Raw genomic sequence first — 19,886 nt, 5'->3', positions numbered from 1 at the left:
TGCCTGTGCATACTACTCAATGATTTCTGTAGGGCTGCTCCCATCCCTCTATAGAGGGTTCCGTCATAGAGGTTGATGCCTCAGGACCAACAATTACATTCAGACTACTTTACAATTACATTACAGACTGCACTGATTTTTGAGCTGCCATGTAACGAGAGCCTGAATTAGTAATCAGCATTGTATTGTGACTTTTATGTTTATAATACTGTGAGATGGTCTCGCAGATCACTGACAGCAACAGAAATTCAGTAAAAATGAAGATGGGGAGCTACTGTGGCATCTTTGGAGCCACAGATTTTCACTGCTAAAGGGGGGTCTATCATATAGGAACATGTGGGGGTCCCATTGTAAGAGATCAGGAGATACAACAATAAGTTGGGGTACCAGCGTAAAATGTTGTGCGACTGCCATCATTAAGTAATTGGGGTCATACTGCTTTGTTTGCAGCCAGGGCACTCCCTGACCCCTCATAGGATCACAATTATTAGCCCACTGGTCACCTGGTTCTGATAGGAATTAAGTTTGGGACCCAAAGAAAAAAAAATAACCCACATACGGCCACACCCCGATCCTCCCCAACCAAGGCCAAATTTAGTCAAAACCCCACCCACTCCCTGGCAAGCCCCGCCCCACCTGGAACCCACAAATAGCGCGGTTCCATCTCGCTGTGCCACAGACTCGTCTGCAGTTCCCCTTTGTCAGTCTTTATGTAGGAATTAGCGGGTACCAGCGGCAAATACTGGGACTGTGCGGGAAACGAACAAATACAAATCCCCAACCCAGGATTGATTCCCTTTTTCTTTTCCATTTGCCGCCACTTCCAGGCCCCACCCACTGCACCCAAGCTCTTCCTTCCCTCGCTACCCAGAATGCAGTGTGGACTGTTCCCGCGAATTCAGTTCAAAGGAGGGAAGGGGCGAGACTGCCGGCTGGGGTATAGGGACGGCTCCTAGGTGAAGGGCGGGTGGTGCAGCCAATGAGTGGTAGGCAGCGCGGAGGCATAGCCAATAGAACTGGCTGTTGAGCGGGAAGGGGCGGGGTGTAGCGCTGAGGGAGGTAGTGCGCGCCATTGGGGACTGGCCAGACGGGAGCGCTCCGGGGCCCGGGATTATCGCTTGTAGTATCCCGCATGGCTCCCTTTCTGGTCCGGCCCGAGTGACTACCCCGTATGGCCCCTCAGAAACACGGGGGCAGCTCCGGACCCTCCAGCAAATCCAGCGCCACGGCCTCCCTCCTGCCCGTCCGGAAACCCAAGATGGAGCAGATCCAGGCGGACCATGAGCTCTTCCTGCAGGCCTTTGAGAGTGAGTATGGCCCCCAGGGGCCACTCCCCTCATAACTCTCTATCGGGCTCTTTCTCAAAGGCTGCCTTTTTGTCAGTGTGAAATATTGGGCCCCTAGGGGCCACTTTATCGCATCCTTCATGTTCTAGAGCCCTTTCTCTTGTCCTCGTGCAGTGAATAAGTATAAGGGCCCCCAGGGCCACTCCCCCCTCAACCAGTTGCAGCAGAGACCTTCCTTGTTTGTGTATGGCATAAGGCCCTCCCACACAGCTCTGGTGGTCTATTATTATTATTTTATACTATGAGGTTTTCTGCCCCTAGGCTGTACTGTTTATGTTGTGTCTATGCCCCCCCCTCAATCTCTTTGGGGCTTTGTTTCTTTTTTTTACAGTAAATATATCCAGTTGCATCAAGACTAACAAAGTATATTAGTATTCCCTGCCCCTGTGCTAGCTGCTTACTGAATATTAATACACAGAGTAACAAAGTTGGTAACAGCTAGAATTGATACACAAAGTAAAGCTCCCCATAGACGCAAAGATTTTTCTTGCCGAGCGACCGATTTTACCGAAGTCCGACCAATTCTTCGAAATTATCGTGAAGTTAGTGGGATTCGAACGATCGTACATCTTACGATTTTTCGGCCGACATCTGTCAGGAAATTGATCGGCCAGGTTAAAAAATCTTTGTCGGTCCCGGTGCAATCTATCTATGTTTGCAGGGCCAAGCAGGCAGCTCCCCTTTGTTTTCCTGGCAAATTGGTCTTTTTAGTTGATAGACAATTTGTACGATCAATTCGAGATAATCGTGGTCTCACGATGACGATCGGATCTTTTAAAAATCTTTACATCTATGGCCAGCTTAAGTCATTGTATTTGTACTGCAATCCCCAAGGTGCCCCCTGTCACTCCTTGCCCCATTATAACAGCTGGCAGAGAATTGATACACAAAGTAAGTGTTTTCGCACTGCACTCCCCTCGGTGCCCTCCTGTAGTCAGGTACGCATGGGGTTTAGTGTCCCAATGCTAAGGGCTGATCCAGGATTCATACATGTAGTAAAAAAAAAAAAAAAAAATTACATTGGTAATGCACTCCCTAGGTTATTTTTTTCTGTACCCAGGCTGGCAGTCATTACACAGAGGAACCCCAGGGCTATGTGTGTGGGGGGGGGTGTTCTAAAAAAATATCTTAAAACACTTGAACTGGATCAAATCTGTAACTGAACGTAAAGTCACGTTCTACTTCCTGTTTGTAAAAGCACAATCAAAAAGAATCAACTGCATACCGAGAAACCCCCTTTGTAATGAATTGATCCTTACCTGCAGAAAGGGTTTGTGTATACAGACAGAAGAGGGTTTCTTATTGGGCTGCTGATTTGTTTTCTTTGTAGAATGTCATCTTTTTTTCATTGTCTCAGATTTTGCCCTTTTTAGTGCAAGAAACCCCCCCCAGATGTTACTTAATTAAACCAATATTTAAACCACTTAATTAAACCACTATTGGTTAATTAAACCAATAGTAAAGGTATGTTAAGCACAGGCTTTAATTGCACTCATGTTACACAAAGGGCTAATAATGATCAACACGAGACCCTATTTATTGCACTTATCTTGCACAAGGGGCGATCAGCACATGCCCCTATTCATTCCAATTATGTTGCCCCTTTAATATGTTGATAATCATTTGTAGCAACAATCTAAGCTTCTCTACATGTAATTGGATCCTAGATGATTACTGCCCCCCCCCCCATCTATTGATAGCTCGTTATGATCTCCCAGTGTTTAGTCTCCCCTTACCAGTGGGTATTAAATATTTTGGGCTCAGACTCCACTTAACTAATAACAGGATTACAAACAAAAGATCATACCTGCAGCCTGTGTTCTGTAGTTCCATGTATCTATGCCAACACACAAGTGCTCATATCCTATCGCTGCTACCCTTCAAGATGTTCTTCTAAAAGTATCTAATCAGCATATAAATGTTTACTTTACCCCCTAACCCACCTCAAGTAGCCTTGAGCCCCCACCAAAGCTATTGCTAGCCCCACAATTTGGGAACATCTACTGTATGTGCCTCCTGCATTTCACTACGTTTACTCATTGCTGTATACAGGTATGGGATCAGTTATCCAGAAATCTCTCAATTATGGAAAGACTGTCTCTCATAAACCCGATTTTAACAAAGTAATTCAAATTAAAAAAAAAAAAATGATTCTCTGTAATAAAACATTACATTGTTCTTGATCCACACTAATCCTTATTGGAATCAAAACCGGTCTATTTGGTTTTTTTAATGTTTACATGGCTTTCTAGCAGATTTATGGCATAAAGATCCAAATTAGAGAAAGATCTGTAATCTGGATAAATCCCAGGTCCCAAACATTCTGGATAACTGGTCCCATATCAGTACTAGAAAATCTATGGAGATCCAAATTGCACAAAGATCCATTATTATGATCATGTAAATACCAACATATTGTACTGTACAATACATGTTTTTATACATTGAACATTCACATTATCATACAAAGCAGCCAATACCCAAGTTAAATAGGACCCTGTCCAAAAGAGCTTTATCCAGAACACCCCAGGTCCCAAGCATGTGGATAACACATGATGAGCATTTGTAAAATGGTGCCAGGGACAGAACTGTTTCCCTCTCATGCAAAGCACTGTGTATTTGTTGTTTCTTTAATTTCTCTTCGTGTATCAGGAGAGGGAGGAACAAGTACAATGCTTTGCATTAATGTTCACATCCTTGGCCATTGTGCACATGTTACTCAATAATAAATTACTATTTTTAAAGGGATTGTTCACCTTCCAAACACTTTTTTTTCAGTTCAGTTGTTTTCAGTTTGGTCCACATAAATAAAGACTTTTTTTCCCATTTACTTTCCATTATTTATTAATGTTTTTCCTAAATCTAAGTTTTTAAAGTTTGATGTCCCTGTCTCTGTTGTTTGAGTCTGGCAGCTCAGTAATTCAGGTGCAGACTCTAAACTGTAACAATTTTGCAACATTTAGTTTGATACATTTTTCGCAGCATCTCTGGGATATTAGAATTGATACAATAGTTGCAAACAGCTGCATGCTCAGTAGGGACAAAGATAAGAAATGTATCCATTAAATGTATCAATTTATAATAGTATGGGGGTCAGCTGCTTTAGAAGGTGCAAAATGACGCTTTACACTTCAATATTAGAAAAACGGTCACAAATAGAAAATAGAAAGTAATTGTAAAAAGTCGTTATTTCTGGTGATTTATCTGAAAACAACTACTTTGAAGGTGAGCAACCCCTTTAAGCGCTGATGGTCACAATGACATTGAAATAAAAACTTCAGTCTAGGCGCTCTGGCTCTGATTTTCTATAAAGTTCAGGGCACACAGTTAGATTCGGGGAGATTAGTCGCCCCCAAAACGACAAATCTCCTCTTCTTCGGGGTGATTAATCTCCCCCGAACTGCATCCCGTGCAGCGGTTCGCTTTCCGAAGTTGCCTGACGAGGAAACTTAGGGCAACTTCGGAATCGCTCCGGGTGCCACCCTGCCGTTGATTTACATTTTAGCCAGCGGGAAGGCATGGGAGGCAGTTTGTGGAGATTAGTCACCCCAAAGAAGAGACTTGTTGCTGGGCGACTAATCTCCCCGGATCTGCCTGTGTGCCCTGACCCTAAGTGGCCCTAATGAGGACGTGGCTGCTTTGCTTTTGTCGTTCAGTAAAATACAACTACATTCTGTGCACGCTAGCCTTCATTCTTGTTCACGCTATTAGATTCCATTTTGTTCCACTTGGTTGTACCCACAAGCATTCCCATGTGCTTTCAAGCATAGGCTAATGCCAGTTACTCTGCAGCACGCTGCATCTTTATTCATTTGGCACATTCATAATACAGTAAAACAGGGAAGAGGCAAGAGTTACAGATAAGCACCACAAAATAAGAGAAGCCATTGCTTAGAAGAACTGTAGGCAGGCACCTCCGTCAGTATCGGAGATACCATGTTGTTATGCGGGAAAATGTCTTGCAGGCAGGTGAGCGCAATGTAGAGATATATATATATATATATATATATATATATATATATATATATATATATATATATATATATATATATATATATATATATATATATATATATATATATATATACTAATCTCCCCGGATTATATATATATTTAACCAGCAATCCTTCTCTTTCAACCAGATGACCAGTCCCTTTCAAAGAAAGCAACACCACACTACTCCATTGGGATAATGCATTTTGTGGCATGGACAGGGGTAGATTTGATATATATATATATATATATATATATATATATATATCAAATCTACCCCTGTCCATGCCACAAAATGCATTATCCCAATGGAGTAGTGTGGTGTTGCTTTCTTTGAAAGGGACTGGTCATCTGGTTGAAAGAGAAGGATTGCTGGTTAAATCACATTACAGGGAAGCATGGGTTTGAGGCCACTAATAATCTGAAGTTTGAACAAATATTCATCCCTCAACAGGAAAGCGATTCCAAACAAAAGGCCAAATTAGCAATGTGGCGCAAAGACAAAATATCCTTCAATGGCCCAGTCACAACAGAGAATCAGGTCACGCTACACTTGTGCGCCTGAATTCAATCTGGGGTAAAACTGACCTGGGGGAGCAGACCAACATCCCTCCCAAACAGTGTGCAGAGTGGGGACTGAATACTCTTTATGAAAGCAGCAGCAGCAGCAGAGTTCGGAGGGAGCAAGCAGCTCGTTTTTTTTTCTTGTAATAAAGTCTTGAGTTTCATGGCTTTGCAATGAAAGTATCCGGGTACTCCACTTTAATATAGGAATTGTAATTTAAAAAAATAAGTGTTGGACTTGCATCCCTTGTATAGTTATACTGTCCCTCTGGAAAGCAGCAGTTATATATAAGCATCCCTCTGTATTGTGGAATGGGAATGAGTACTGTAGTTGTTTAATAAACTCACTTTTCCACTAATGCCTCATTTGCTAGGCTTATAGCTTAGCTATAGCTTTTTTTTTTGTTGTTGATGTTTGCTATCATTCCCCTTCATTTATATAGCTGATAGGGATCTTAGTGACACATGGCGCTCTACTTGTAATGTGGGTGGCACAGGTGCTTCCTGTCTCATATACTCTCTATAGTGGAACTGAAGTCACAATAACCACATGCAGTAGGCACCACGTTGCTTTCCAGCATGTCTTGCTATAATGCTGTCGCAACCAGCATACAAGCTTTAGTCTCGACGGCCAGTTTAACCGGATAGTTGTTTTTGGTATGGTGTCTGTCATCTTTGGCTGTATTGGTATGTCTGTTTTGTAGCATGGCCTATATCTTAGCCTTTCTTACTGTTGCACATATGCTGCCTTTATTCTTTACACACTGGGGCTCATTTATAAACACTAAGCAGTGACCAGTAACCCATAGCAACCAATCAGTGATTAGCTTTTTTTAGCCAGTTGCAGGTTGAACACTGAAAGCAATCGTGATTGGTTGCCATGGGTTACTGCCCAGGTACAATTTTGCCCAGTGTTTATTAGTAGCCTCCACTGTTTCTTGCTGTTGTACTAAACACATGTCATGGGCACAGTCCTATATCTTGCTCATGTGCTATACACGTTATCTGCAAGCTCTATGCATCTATTTGATACTGTGCAACACATCTAATACCAGGCTTTCAGCATTTCTCTTGCCCTTGCTATCTTCTATCAAGCACATCTGGCACAAGACTTTCATCATTTCACTTGCACCCTCTTGTCCTTTGTGTAAAACACGTGAAGAAGCATTTCCTAGTGTATTTGACGCCCGTACCTCACAGGGAAAGGTGGTGGTTGTGGGCTTCTGTCTCAATCTATCTTGCTGCTATATATCATTTCATATGTTCCCCATTCTTCCAACTGCTGACTTTTTTTTCACTTTAAATGTTGTCCACATTGATGTTATATTTTTATGTATGCTATATTTTTGGTTCTTTGTATTTGCCATAATGGGATGCACAGTTTTGCTGTGTTGGCCCAACTGAGCTGCCAAAATGGCTTGTACAAGTCTCTCTGATATTAACATTGCAACTAATTTATTTAGCCGCAAGACCAAGATTATTCTGATCATGAAGGCAACTCCCCACTGAAATATGGCTTTAGCTAACTTTCTGTGGAAGAAGGTGCTTTTTTCCTGCTTCCTTTATAAATAATACTAAAGACAAAAAGCTAGTTTGCATATCCTCTGGATCCTGCTATATACCCCGAGTTATTAGCCTGTAGCATACATGAAATGTGTGTAATTGTATACATACACCTAAAGAAGTGGTTCTGAAAGGGTCAGTATTGGAAGTCCATGTAATTCCCATGGGCCTGTACCAATAGTTCCTTTGGTTAGAACTTTGTCACATACTAGATCATGTTTACTTCCTACTTTTGAGAGAACCTCATCCATTAGCCAAACATTTTGGGAGGAAAAGTAGAGCCTTTCTTCATTTTTGGGATTCGGCCGAATCCTTCTGCCAGGTGGAACCAAATCCAAATCCTAATTTGCATATGCAAATTTGGGGCGGGAGGGAAATCATGTGACTTTTTGTCACAAAACAAGGAAGTAAAAATTGTATTCCTCTTCCACCCCTATTTTGCATATGGTGCATCCCTAATTATGTTTTTGTTTTCTTACAGAACCAACACAGATTTATAGATTTTTACGAACAAGGAATCTCATAGCTGTAAGTAACTGTACATTCTTGTATGGGTAGTTCTGTAGCCCCACTCTCTCGCTTTTAATAGCCCGTTCTTTTCTTTGTAGCCGATTTTTTTGCACAGAACCCTCACCTACATGTCGCACAGGAATTCCAGATCGAATGCCATAAGGTAATCATTCTCTTAAATCGTTCAGTCATCATTCAATATTATTTGCCTGTATTTTTCATTCAGTTCTACATACAGTAATGTTATAAACTATATTGATGCCAGCAGAGTAATGTTAGCCTGTGCTTTTATTGTTCCACTGGCTAGAAACTTGCTAACCTTAAACCTATTCATACTAATAACAGAGCAGTATGTATAATATCACTTTTGCGCTTTAGTGTGACAATCTTTGATATTGTAGCTCCAGTAAAGATCAGTGGACCAGTGCCTATTGCTGAAAAAATATATTACAGATTGATATAGATATATTATAGCGTACTGCAGTTCAGTAGCTGGCATGGAATGTTCGTGTGTAGGTCTGTAATTGTATGTAGGTTTGTAGTTCTTTTTTTTTTTTTTTTTTGCCCCTTATACCTAATTTTGTTCTAGTAAAATCTGTTACCCCCAATAACATATATTTTGCCATTTTATACTGATGGAGAATGGCCCTAGGCAAGGCTGGCCACAAGATGAAAAGTGATGGCATTGGGTGGGATTTGTTTATAAGCCTTTACTAGGGGACGAGCTGGAATTTAATTATATTTGAAGCCATGGCTACCAGCACTTGCTGTAGAAAAGGGTTAACCTTGGAGATCCTTGACAGGGTTATTCCCTGGGGCTCCGTGATCAGGTGGTGTCTGTTTCATAGGCCAAGTGTAAGGGATATTTGTGAGTCTTATGTATATACTGTTACTCCCCGACAGAGGCTCATTACACATTCCCTTGTTTTGGGTTGAGATTAGCAATTCCCATAGTGCATCCTCAGGTGCAGGAACTATTATAAGAGATGGTTGTAGTGGGTCCATTTAGTGTCTTCCTGCTAATTTGGGAGTGCCCTGTGCTATTTGGGAGTCCCACTATGCTCTGTTTTTCTGACATAGTGATTATAGCAGACAGGTACCTCTTCCCTGTAGATGCCCTTACCTTAGCAATTTACCCACAGTTATGAGGCACTGTTGTCTACTACTGGCTAACAGAGTAGAGTAGAGGGTGCAGCCAATTTGTTGCAATTAGAAGAGCCACAAGTTGTTCTCATGTTTCCCCATGAGGATTTAGGCTGCCTTATTTAGTCATCCCCAGCCTTACACAGTAGACTGGTTTAAAATGCATAAAACCAACATCCTATGCTATGGGGAACCAGGATAATGGCTGAATCAGGTCTATTCCATAACCTTGTTTTTATCCAGAAATTAAATGCACTGATACAGTCATGTGAAAAAGTTTGGGAACCCCTTTTAATTCTTTGGATTTTTGTTTATCATTGGCTAAACTTTCAAAGTAGCAACTTCCTTTTAATATATAACATGCCTTATGGAAACAGTAGTAGTTCAGCAGTGACCTAAAGTTTATTGGATTAACAGAAAATATGCACCATAGTAAAATTAGACCGGTGCATAAATTTGGGCACCCCAACAGAGATATTGCATCAATACTTAGTTGAGCCTCCTTTTGCAAATGTAACCGCCATTAGACGCCTCCTATAGCCTTTGATAATTGTCTGGATTCTGGATGGAGGTATTTTTGACCATTTGTCCACACAAAATCACTCCAGTTCAGTTTGTGACTGATGCATGAACATTATCCTGAAGAATTTGTTGATACTGGGTTGAATTAATTTGACCCTCAACTTTAACAAGGGCCTTAGTCCCTGAACTAGCCACACAGCTCCACAGCATGATGGAACCTCCACGAAAATTGACAGCTAGCAGGTGACAAAAGCCAATTACAAAAAAGGCATTCAGTGTCTCAAATGATATGTGAGGGTAAACTTACCCAAATTTATAGGGGGTCCAGGTGCTCAAGCCCCAGACCTTCAGCTCAGGGAGGCAAACAATTGCAAAATAGAAAAAGGCTGGCACAATCCAGACCACACTCCACAAGTTGATGCAGTAAAAAAGTATTTATTAAGCAAAAAATATCACAACAAAGGGTCTTATCTGTTTTGTGCCTAGAGGCACTTAATCATAGGCTTATAGGGATCAAAATATAGGGATCAAAATTTTGCGTCCAGCCGATCGACAAGCCGACCGATATCCAAGTCTTCTGCCGATATCTTTTGGCTCGTTTCCCACCATACGTGCACCAAACATTGTTTAAAAATTTGTTTCGTACGATATTATCTGTGCATCTATGGCCACCTTTAATGAGCTAATCCAACCAATTTGGTGTTGCCAGTAAACAGTATTAAGCAGTTACATGCATTCAAATCAGTAAAATTACAAATTTTTGCACAGCTAATTTTTCACATTTGATTTAATTTCATACAACTGAATACTGCTTCACTAAAAATCTTTGATCAGTACACAGATGTTCCTGTGACATGAAAGATATACCATTATTCTCTTTTTTGTTAAAAGTGGAGTCAATTATTATGCAGGCTTAGAGGGGTTCCCAAACTTTTCATATAACTAACTGTGCAATACCCATTAATGTCTACATAGCTGGAAATCAGAAAAAACATTTGCAAGGGGACATGATTGCTATTTACAAATACATAACAGGGCATTTATATACAGATAACTGGGCACCTTTTTGAAGCAGTGTAGGTGGTTCTTCACAGTGATGATGTTGTGATGGCTGATTCTGTTAATGCCTTAAGAGGTGCTTGGATGATTTATTGGACAAGCATAATATCCAAGGCTATTGTGATGTTAAAATCTACAATTAGTATAGATATTGGTAAATATAGTTTATGAGCGTGTATGGAGGGGTTGGTGTATGTGTGGGTGCTGGGTTTGGTCTGGAGGGCATGCGCTTGGCTGTAACTGTCAGTGTGCTTGCCTCTTTTGTTGTCTGATAATATTTTACATGTTCATGTATGGTCACAATTGAGCAGGTATTTTGTCAGAGCTTTGCACTAGCACTGCAATTCTATATTTAATTTTGTTCTTTCCACTGCTATTTCTGTGTCTTGTAGGAAAAGCTTCAAAGTTAACGACTTGTTGTTGAAAGTGGAAAAAATGAAGGGAGATCAAGAATCCCACAGGTAATGTGCTGAAAACTTGCTGTGTGTGTTGCCATTTCTCCTGTCAGTTTCTTGATTCTTGTGAACCGAATGGATTTCAGTCAGAACACTGTCTTCATTCTTCCATGTTTCTTTTGCTATTAGCTTGGATTGATATGGCACTTGTCTATTATAGCCAAAACCGTGATCCCACTTCTCCACACTGTTCTGTTACCTATGGAGCAATAGGTGTGTTTTCTTGTTGCCTGGCTTGAACGGCAGCCAGCAATTGCCCAACATCATACGGTTGCTGGTAGGGAATCTTTTGAACTGCAACAAAAGTTGCTTTTAGCTGTTTATATTGCTGGAAATTGTTTCAAAACTGCTTGATGCTTCTAAACTGTACATTTGTATTCTAGATTATGGACCCATTATCAGTGTTTCTAGCTGTATAGAGAGAATATTTCATTCTGGCAAAACTGAAATGTATTTTATTTTTTATATAGTGTATCCGCTCATTTACAGCTGACATTTACTGGTTTCTTCCATAAAATTGGTAAGTATGGTCCGGAGATTTGCGCATTGTTAATGTGATAATTCTACACTCCTGAATATCATAGGGGGGTATGGTAAATTATGGAGCACTCATGGGAATTGCAAAAAAAAGTGGGGGGATTGATCAATACACATTCCCTTGTCCCTAGTCTCATAAGTAATCTAGTCTCTATGCAAGTGCTTGTGTTTACAAAAACAGGGGGGTTTTTTTGTTACAAAGCTATATGTCTAGCCCCATGTCAAATTATCAAAACGAAATAAAAAAATTAAAAAAAATCCATTTGCTCTTTTGAAAAATGGATTTCAGTGCAAAAATCTGCTGGAGCAGCACTATTAATTTATGCGTTTGAAAAAAAACATGTTTTCCCATGACAGTGTCACTTTAAGAGAGACAGACTGCACAGACCAACACCCATTTTTTAAGGCATGGGACCACCATTTAAAGGGACAGGTGTGGGGGGTGCTGCAACCACATGGAAGCTTGGCCTACAGCATAATTGCTAGACTCTGTATTGTAGGGTTCTGGGATCACTCCCAAGGCTAAGTACAAATATATTTAAATTCAATGGAAGTGCTACTGATCTGGCCAAATTAACCACAACCTTACAGAAAAAGAGGGGGATTGATCAATTCACATTCCCTGGTCCCCATTTCATACTGTAAGTAATGTAGTCTCTATGCAAGTGCATGTATTTACAAAAACAGGGTTGTTGTTTTTTTTGTTAGTTATGATCATAAAATTGGTAATTGCAAAAAAGTGAAATTAGTAATTGGTGATTATCTGTTTTGATCCTACACCGATGACCTTTCTTAATAATATATAAAATAATTTCACTTTTCCCCCCATGAGTGCTCCATCATGTACCATACTGATATATAATCACTGTGGATGCATTTGGGCAATCCATTTTTGATACCTTTTGAGAGCTGCTACATTCATTTATTTATATATATCTCTCTCTCTCTCTCTATATCTCTATATCTCTATATATATCTCTATATATATCTCTATATCTCTATATATATATCTCTATATATATCTCTATATCTCTATATATCTCTATATCTCTATATATATCTCTATCTCTCTCTCTCTCTCTATATATATATATATATATATATATATATATATATATATATATATATATATATATATATATATATATATATATATATATATATATATATATATCTGCCTTTCTACTCTCTTCAGATAAGCCATCTCAAAACTCAGAAAATGATCAAAGCTCCGTGACTTTGGAGGTTCTGCTTGTTAAAGTTTGCCACAAGAAACGAAAGGTAAGCTTTTTGACCCTGAGTATTTAGGCTACAAATACTGCTCATTGGATAGATACTGACCTTGCACCTGTGTAGGTAATCTTAGTGAACACCAGAACCTATTATAGACAATATGGCAGTAGTGAGTGCCCCACTGAGGAAAGCTTCACAGCAACTTTCTATTTAGAAGTGTCCAGCAAAAATATGGTCATGCCCTGGCATCGTCCATTTGAATCATCACTGGCAAATCTGCCATAAGGGTTACATTGCACTCATAAATGCAGTTGCACAGGATCAGCTATAGACAGAACACATGCAGTGCAGTATTTTTGGTTCAATACTTTAGATCTGAATAGAATTAGTAGCCATTAAATCAGCCAGATTATTGCAAGTAAGCAATTTTTTAATTACAAATACATTTTTGTCTTATCTCAAGTTGTTTTGCTTTACATTCTGCAATACAACCTTGTCTAAACCAGGATAAATGCCTTTATCAATTGCTTTCCTAGTCTTGCTCATGGAAATGGCAGCAGCTCTTTATGAAATCTGATGGAGGTTTTTTGTTTTTAAATCCACAGGCCAGGTACAATGATTCAGTGGCAGTGCAAGCTTCCCCACGCAGTGCTGGTAATGACCCCAAGCTGGAGGGCCAGCACTTTCTAGGGGTGAGAATAGTTACAGACTGATAGCATAAACTGCAGCACATGAAGTCCTGGTCCTTAACCATATGGTTATATCCTCTAACCATCTGGGAAAACTTTCTGCAATAGGGTCAGACATTTGATGTGCCAATTATTTTTTATCAGATGCTTGCAAAAATCTTTTCTTAGGAAACTGAATTCTAGTTTGTATTGTAGAGCTTGTTTTTACCCCTCTAATAGGGATATTCTCAAGGTTACAATTTGTATTTCCACCAATACATTTGAAATGTCTTGTAGGCGGTATCTGTGGAAAATAATCAACATGTCTTTAGAGCACTTTCCAAGGTTTAAGAGATGTGCTGCACTTTTATTGTTAACCGGTTGCACTGTCCACAGCCCAGTATGGCTGACTGGCACACAAAGCCTGTCTCTGCAGGAGGGTGAAAAAATGTAAATATAACAAGCTAGCTAAAACCACAAGTAAAAGAGAAGATAAAGGGACAAAGCAAAAGTGTGTTAACAAGAAGGTAAACGGGTGAGTGGTGAAAGAGAAGCCACAAGGTGTCGGGGAAAGGAGCAACGGCTGCAGAATATTGAGAGACAAAAGTATGGTAGAAAACTCTGAAGGGGTAGGCTTTTGAATTCATGTATATTTAATATCAGCTGATGCACTTGATGCTTATATGCATTTCATTGTCCTGACCCTCAAACTATTATGTATTGTGCAGGATGTAAGCTGTCCCATACGCCAGGTTCCTACTGGAAAAAAGCAGGTGCCTCTCAATCCAGAGCTGAACCCAGCAAAACCATCCAATTTTCCTTCACTCGCTGTATCCAGCAATGAATTTGAGCCCAGCAACAGCCATATGGTCAAATCCTACTCCTTGCTTTTCCGGGTGACTCGCCAGGGGCGAAGGGATTTTAATGGATTAACCAATGGAGAGACTAATGAAAACATAGGTATACCTGGAGTTAAATAAAAAAAGGGATTATGGGTCCAGATACAGTATCTGATCTGTAAACCTTGTATTGTGTGGAGATTTAAGACCTCGAGTGTACATAAAAATTACACCAACACAGCATACTAAATGGTGTATGTTTTACTGGTAGGTTTATCCTATTTGTCTGAGTTTGATTGTGGGGGAATAAGGCAGAATGGTGTATCCTTCTTGAAGGGAGAAAGTCTGTACTGTACACAGAGTGGCGTATATTTATGGTTAAGGTTGAGGACTGAAGACCTGTTGCTTATAGCTATACCCTCTAATGGTTTAGATGTCTCTGAGGAGCCTCCAGCTCGGAGAAAGCGCAATTCATCCAACAGAGATGAAGGAGATAAGACTTTTGTGGCACAGATGACTGTATTTGACAAAAACAGGTGAGTAATCGCATCTGCAGATTCTGCAGCATTACCAGATCCATGCTTATTTGCTGGATGAAATGCACAAAATGGTTGACACTCTTCTAGAGTAAGTGTCCAAGTGCTTGAGCATTATTGTAAATTCCTTATGCTTCAGGCGCTTGCAGCTACTGGATGGGGAATATGAAGTTGCAATGCAGGAAATGGAGGACTGTCCTGTAAACAAGAAAAGGGCCACGTGGGAAACCATACTGGATGGAAAGGTACCCAATTCTTCCTGAGTGTCTGTTAATTTGATTTTGAAATGGGGGTTGTTTCTGCTAGCAAAAAGCTTTAATATCATTAATTTCTTGCATACTTATAGACTGCTTTATGGGGGTAGTGTCTATGTGTCCCAGGCCTTTAGTTTTGTAGTATATTTACCCATCTTTCACTGTGGGGGTGATTTTACCTGTCCATTGCTTACCCTGTTTACCCATTTATAAAAAAAAAAAAAATTGCAACCATTCCCTGACCTGAATTGCATCCACGTTATAGATAATTTTCTTAAACATTACAGGACTTTAATGTTATTGACCAGGCTCAGTCTACTAACTGTAAGGGATGGATTAAGTAGTATAATATACATAAATTGTATTTAAGCAGAGATGCCTATATAAAGCTAATCTCTTCTTTGAATAGTGCCTCCAGCACTACTTATGAAGTATCTTTATAATCCCTTGGTATGGAGGATCAAATGAATCTGAAAGAGACAACTGTAGTGTGATATGTTTAGAACTTCTACACTGAATACAAAGAAAATTGATCTACTAAAAAACTTATATAATGGGCTGAGACTATGCAAGGTGTCTTGTGTATACCTGCCTTCGCTTGTTTTTTTTTTTTTTTTTTTTTTTTTTGCACAGAGCACTTTAGTGTAATGTTGTACTTCAGTGTTTTACTCTAAAACTTGGGCATGCAAACCCTCTTTGTTTTATCGGTATCTTTTAATGTGTTAAATGGCATTGTACTAGGTAATCCCCACTTTTTATAGATTTGCTATTGTATATTAGCTGGTAAGTGGAATGGTCCACTGTTTTTGGTTGTAGCATCTCTGCACAACATAACTTTGGTTGAGCGTGTGATCGTGTATTTTACTACTTATTCCTTTGTCCTCTTAAAACTGGAACTTTTTAATGTGCCCATAGAAAACTAATTTAAAATTTTTCTGCTTCAAAATAAGTAATGCAGTATAGTATTTGTTGGTAAAATGAGAGAATGTGTCAAGGGTGTAAATATTTTTACATTGTCACCATGTTGTGCCAGTAGTAACGTAGAATTGTTTAGTTCCCACCCGTCCTTGGCCCAGTGGAGCTTACAGCCTAAGGACCCTATAACACATACACTAGTTTCATCTCAAACCATTTGGCTGTATGGTTTTGGAGTGTTAGATTAAAACCTACACAGCTAAAAACTTGATATAGTACCTGATTCAGGCTCAAACTCCAACCAGTACTAGCCACGGAGACCTGGTGCAGCTCCTTCTTCATTTAGCACAGGCATGTCCAACGTCCGGCCTGCGGGCCAATTGTGGCCCGGTTTCAAATTCACACCGGCCCACAGCCTCTGTTATGAAATTAATAATAATCGGCCTGCCATCTCAGCCTCGTTCGTGACTATTCACCTCGTCCATCACTGCAATCTCTTCGCCGACCACATTCTCTTCCCAGACTATACCTAACCCAACAGGCAGCACTTTGCAAGCAAGGAATATCAGTCCAACTTCCGGCCCCAACCCCACATGCAAGAAGTGGCGTCAAATAGCGATTGGCCGGATTTTTACTGCTATAGGCAGTAGTAGCTGCACTGTGCGGTGCTGGGTTGGAGCTGTGAAACCATGCCCGGCCTTAAGTTGCCAGAAAGTGAAGTTGTGACAATCGCTTGCTTAAAGGAAAACTATACCCCCAAACAATGTAGGTCTCTATAAAAAGATATTGCATAAAACAGCTCATATGTAAAACCCTGCTTCATGTAAATAAACCATTTTCATAAAATACTTTTCTAGTAGTATGTGCCATTGGGTAATCATAAATAGAAATTGTTATTTTAAAAAATAAGGGTCGCCCCCTGTGATCGTAGGATTCACAATGCACACAAACAAACTTTACTTGTTAGGTCACATGAGCCAATTAACAGACAGAGTTCTGTCTTGCTTCAACACTTCTTCCTGTTACAGTTGTAGTATTTCTGGTCAGGTGATCTCTGAGACGGCACACAGACCATCACAAAATGGCGGTTCAAGGCAAGAGATATAAAAGGGCAATATTTACTTAACTATATATTCCAGTTTGGTAAGATTTTTTTAATATGATATAAACTCTGTTGCTTGTGTTCATTTTGGGGTGTAGTTTTCATTTAAGCCTGCTCTAATGTAACTGGCTACAGTCAGAATGCGGTTTATTATGGTTTTCCATGGACCGCCCCCCTTTCTTGAAGTGCAGATTTAAATATGGTGCATAATAATGGCTAAGCCAGGTTTTTGGGATACAACGCAAATTCATGATATACAGTACATGGGGGTCATATGAAGAAAACCTACATAATTTCTGATGGGAACGAGTGTTTTATGTATTTTGCTTAGAAGTGGCAGTATTGAGGTTTGGTTTGCCACTCATATTTTGAAAGTATCAGGACTGCCATTTGGGCTCTGTTCTGTGCTTTTAATATCCACTGAGTATTGTGTCCATCTTTACATTTATGAAAAGTGCTGGCAATAGCTAGTGAATTAGAGAGGCAAAAGTCTAAAGGAATGACTGGCCCAAGTGCCATTTAATAAACTGTACTGATGTGGAAATCTTATTAGACATGCCTTTATTAAACAATACATTGGCTCTGAGCATGGCTGTGACATTACTGACATGTGACTCAGATAATTTCACTAATGTGCCCAAATATTATTGCTACAGATACGCGATTCCTGTAATTTAATGTCAACAGTTCAAAGAATGTATGGCTGAATGGTTGGAACCCATGACTAAACAGCAACATGTTTATATAAATTACAGTAGTTTTTCCAAAGCAAACACACTAGTTTTATCTGTGCATGGCAATAGTACATTATATTGTCCTTCCTTTAAAACACTTTCATTTTTAGATGTTACTGTTCCTTTAAGGTGGCTTGGCTGACTCTTCCTGAATTTGCTTGCTCTGTTTGGACTCACACTGTCTATTTTTGGCACAGAACTAGCCAAATTAAAAAAACCTTAATTAAACAGTGTACCTTAATTTCACATGCTCCGTTTTCCCTATTTGCTAGTAATTTGATCTTCTTTGCCTCACACTGTAATCTCTCTGTGCTCATTAGTGTGGGTTGTACCAAAACCCAGGGGTCCGTGGTGTAATGTCTCCTTCTGCAGTTTTGTTATACCTACCCATGATATAATATCTACATGCTTGTGATACCTACCCATGGTGTAATGTCTCCCCCCTCCCCCCCAAGGCTTACTATACGCACCCATGGTATAATTTCTGCCCCTCCAAACATGCCATCCCCTCTCATGATGTAATGTCTGTCCAGTGAAGTAGCTGTAAGCACTGTTGGTCTGTGAAGCTGTCTAAAAAACTGATTGTTGGAAATATGTATTTGCAGAGGCTGCCTCCATTTGAAACATTCTCTCAGGGACCAACCCTTCAATTTACACTTCGGTGGACAAGTGACACCCCTGATAAATCTACTGCCCCAATTGCCAAGCCTCTAGCCACCCGCAACTCTGAGTCTCTCCCTCAAGAACATAAATCTTCATCTGTCAAACCTGCACAGACAATTGGTAAAAAGAACATGTGCATGATTGTATTCATTGTCTGCAAAGGGTTTTTTTTTTTTTTTTTAATGGCTTATGGCAAATGTTTCTTCACCTTCTGTATTCTCTTTGCTTGGGGGACTGTTGGGCAAGGAGAACTTGCCTGACAGTCCCACCAACAACCTTTTACATTGGACTGTCAGGCATTTGCAGAAATGCTTTGAGATGAGTTTCCCTTTGTGCGACATCCTTTGTTTGCCAATTCAGCTGACATTTTATTCTGGCATTCCGATACTCGTTTTGGATGAAAATGTACATTGTCAGTTAAAGGGGTTCACTTACATTAAAACAGCATTTATTATGATGCAGACCGTGAGAGTTTGAGACAACTGCAGGTTTGTGTTCATTTTTTATATTGTGGGTTTCAATTTTCAATTGCTGGTCTTTTTTCATCAGCTCTCAGGTTCGGAGTGTTAGCAGCTATCTGGCTGCTAAGGTCCAGTTTACCCTATCTATCAGGCAGTGGTTTGAATGAGTGACTGGAAGATGAATAGGAGAGACCTGAGTAGATTGAGATGTTTTGAAAAGTAACAATAAAACAATTGCCACAAATCACATGTTTATTGGCTGCTGGGGTCAGATACCCATTTGAAAGCTGAAAAGAGAAAAGCAGATCCTGACTCAAAAAAAAAATTAAAAAAAAAAACAGTTGAAAAGTTGCTAAGAATAGTACATACTATAACATACTAAAAGTTAACATAAAGGTAAACTACCCCTTTACAGGGAACTTGCACATGTGTAATTATGGTAGTGAATGTTTAATCTGCTGTTTTCAAATAACCAGTTTATTCCTGCAAAACCAATGCTGTGTGTCAATTAGGACTCTAGAATCTGGCTACAATCAGCTCATCAAGCCTGTGGCTACCCTCAGAACACAGTGTGGCCAGGTTTCAGACAAAATAGCCCCTATTACTCAATTGAACTGTCTGCTGCCACTGTGTGATATTGTCCAAAAATCTATATAATGCCTTTTAATAATAACTACAAAACTGAATGAGGCTGGTACAGTCTTTCTTTTTTGGCCAGTATGGTCATGTGTGATATAAACAGGCAGCATCTGCATGGCCCTGACAATTTCATTTTAGCAGTTACCTGTT

The 19,886-nt window shown here is 39.9% G+C and overlaps 1 protein-coding gene across 4 annotated transcripts in view; it reads left to right on the top strand.

Moving 5' to 3' along the window:
- Nucleotides 1–690: 690 nt before the first annotated feature.
- The window catches only part of suz12.L (SUZ12, polycomb repressive complex 2 subunit L homeolog), a 29,834-nt gene continuing 10,638 nt past the window's right edge, over nucleotides 691–19,886 (top strand). The window contains exons 1-11 of one of the 4 annotated variants that reach the window (XM_018235565.2): nucleotides 691–1,307; nucleotides 7,948–7,994; nucleotides 8,075–8,139; nucleotides 11,093–11,161; nucleotides 11,626–11,675; nucleotides 12,888–12,973; nucleotides 13,531–13,617; nucleotides 14,322–14,553; nucleotides 14,866–14,968; nucleotides 15,108–15,213; nucleotides 18,579–18,756. In XM_018235565.2, coding sequence (XP_018091054.1) covers nucleotides 1,172–1,307; nucleotides 7,948–7,994; nucleotides 8,075–8,139; nucleotides 11,093–11,161; nucleotides 11,626–11,675; nucleotides 12,888–12,973; nucleotides 13,531–13,617; nucleotides 14,322–14,553; nucleotides 14,866–14,968; nucleotides 15,108–15,213; nucleotides 18,579–18,756 — 1,159 coding nt within the window. In that variant the 5' untranslated portion in view covers nucleotides 691–1,171. Of the gene's footprint in view, nucleotides 1,308–7,947; nucleotides 7,995–8,074; nucleotides 8,140–11,092; nucleotides 11,162–11,625; nucleotides 11,676–12,887; nucleotides 12,974–13,530; nucleotides 13,618–14,321; nucleotides 14,554–14,865; nucleotides 14,969–15,107; nucleotides 15,214–18,578; nucleotides 18,757–19,886 lie in introns of those variants that run through there. The other 3 variants (XM_018235563.2, XM_018235564.2, XM_041576014.1) reach the window with 3 other exon arrangements.

The sequence above is a fragment of the Xenopus laevis genome, chromosome 9_10L (genome assembly GCF_017654675.1).
Source record: "Xenopus laevis strain J_2021 chromosome 9_10L, Xenopus_laevis_v10.1, whole genome shotgun sequence".
Taxonomy (NCBI): Eukaryota; Metazoa; Chordata; class Amphibia; order Anura; family Pipidae; genus Xenopus; species Xenopus laevis.
This window is presented reverse-complemented; position numbering and strand designations above follow the sequence as displayed.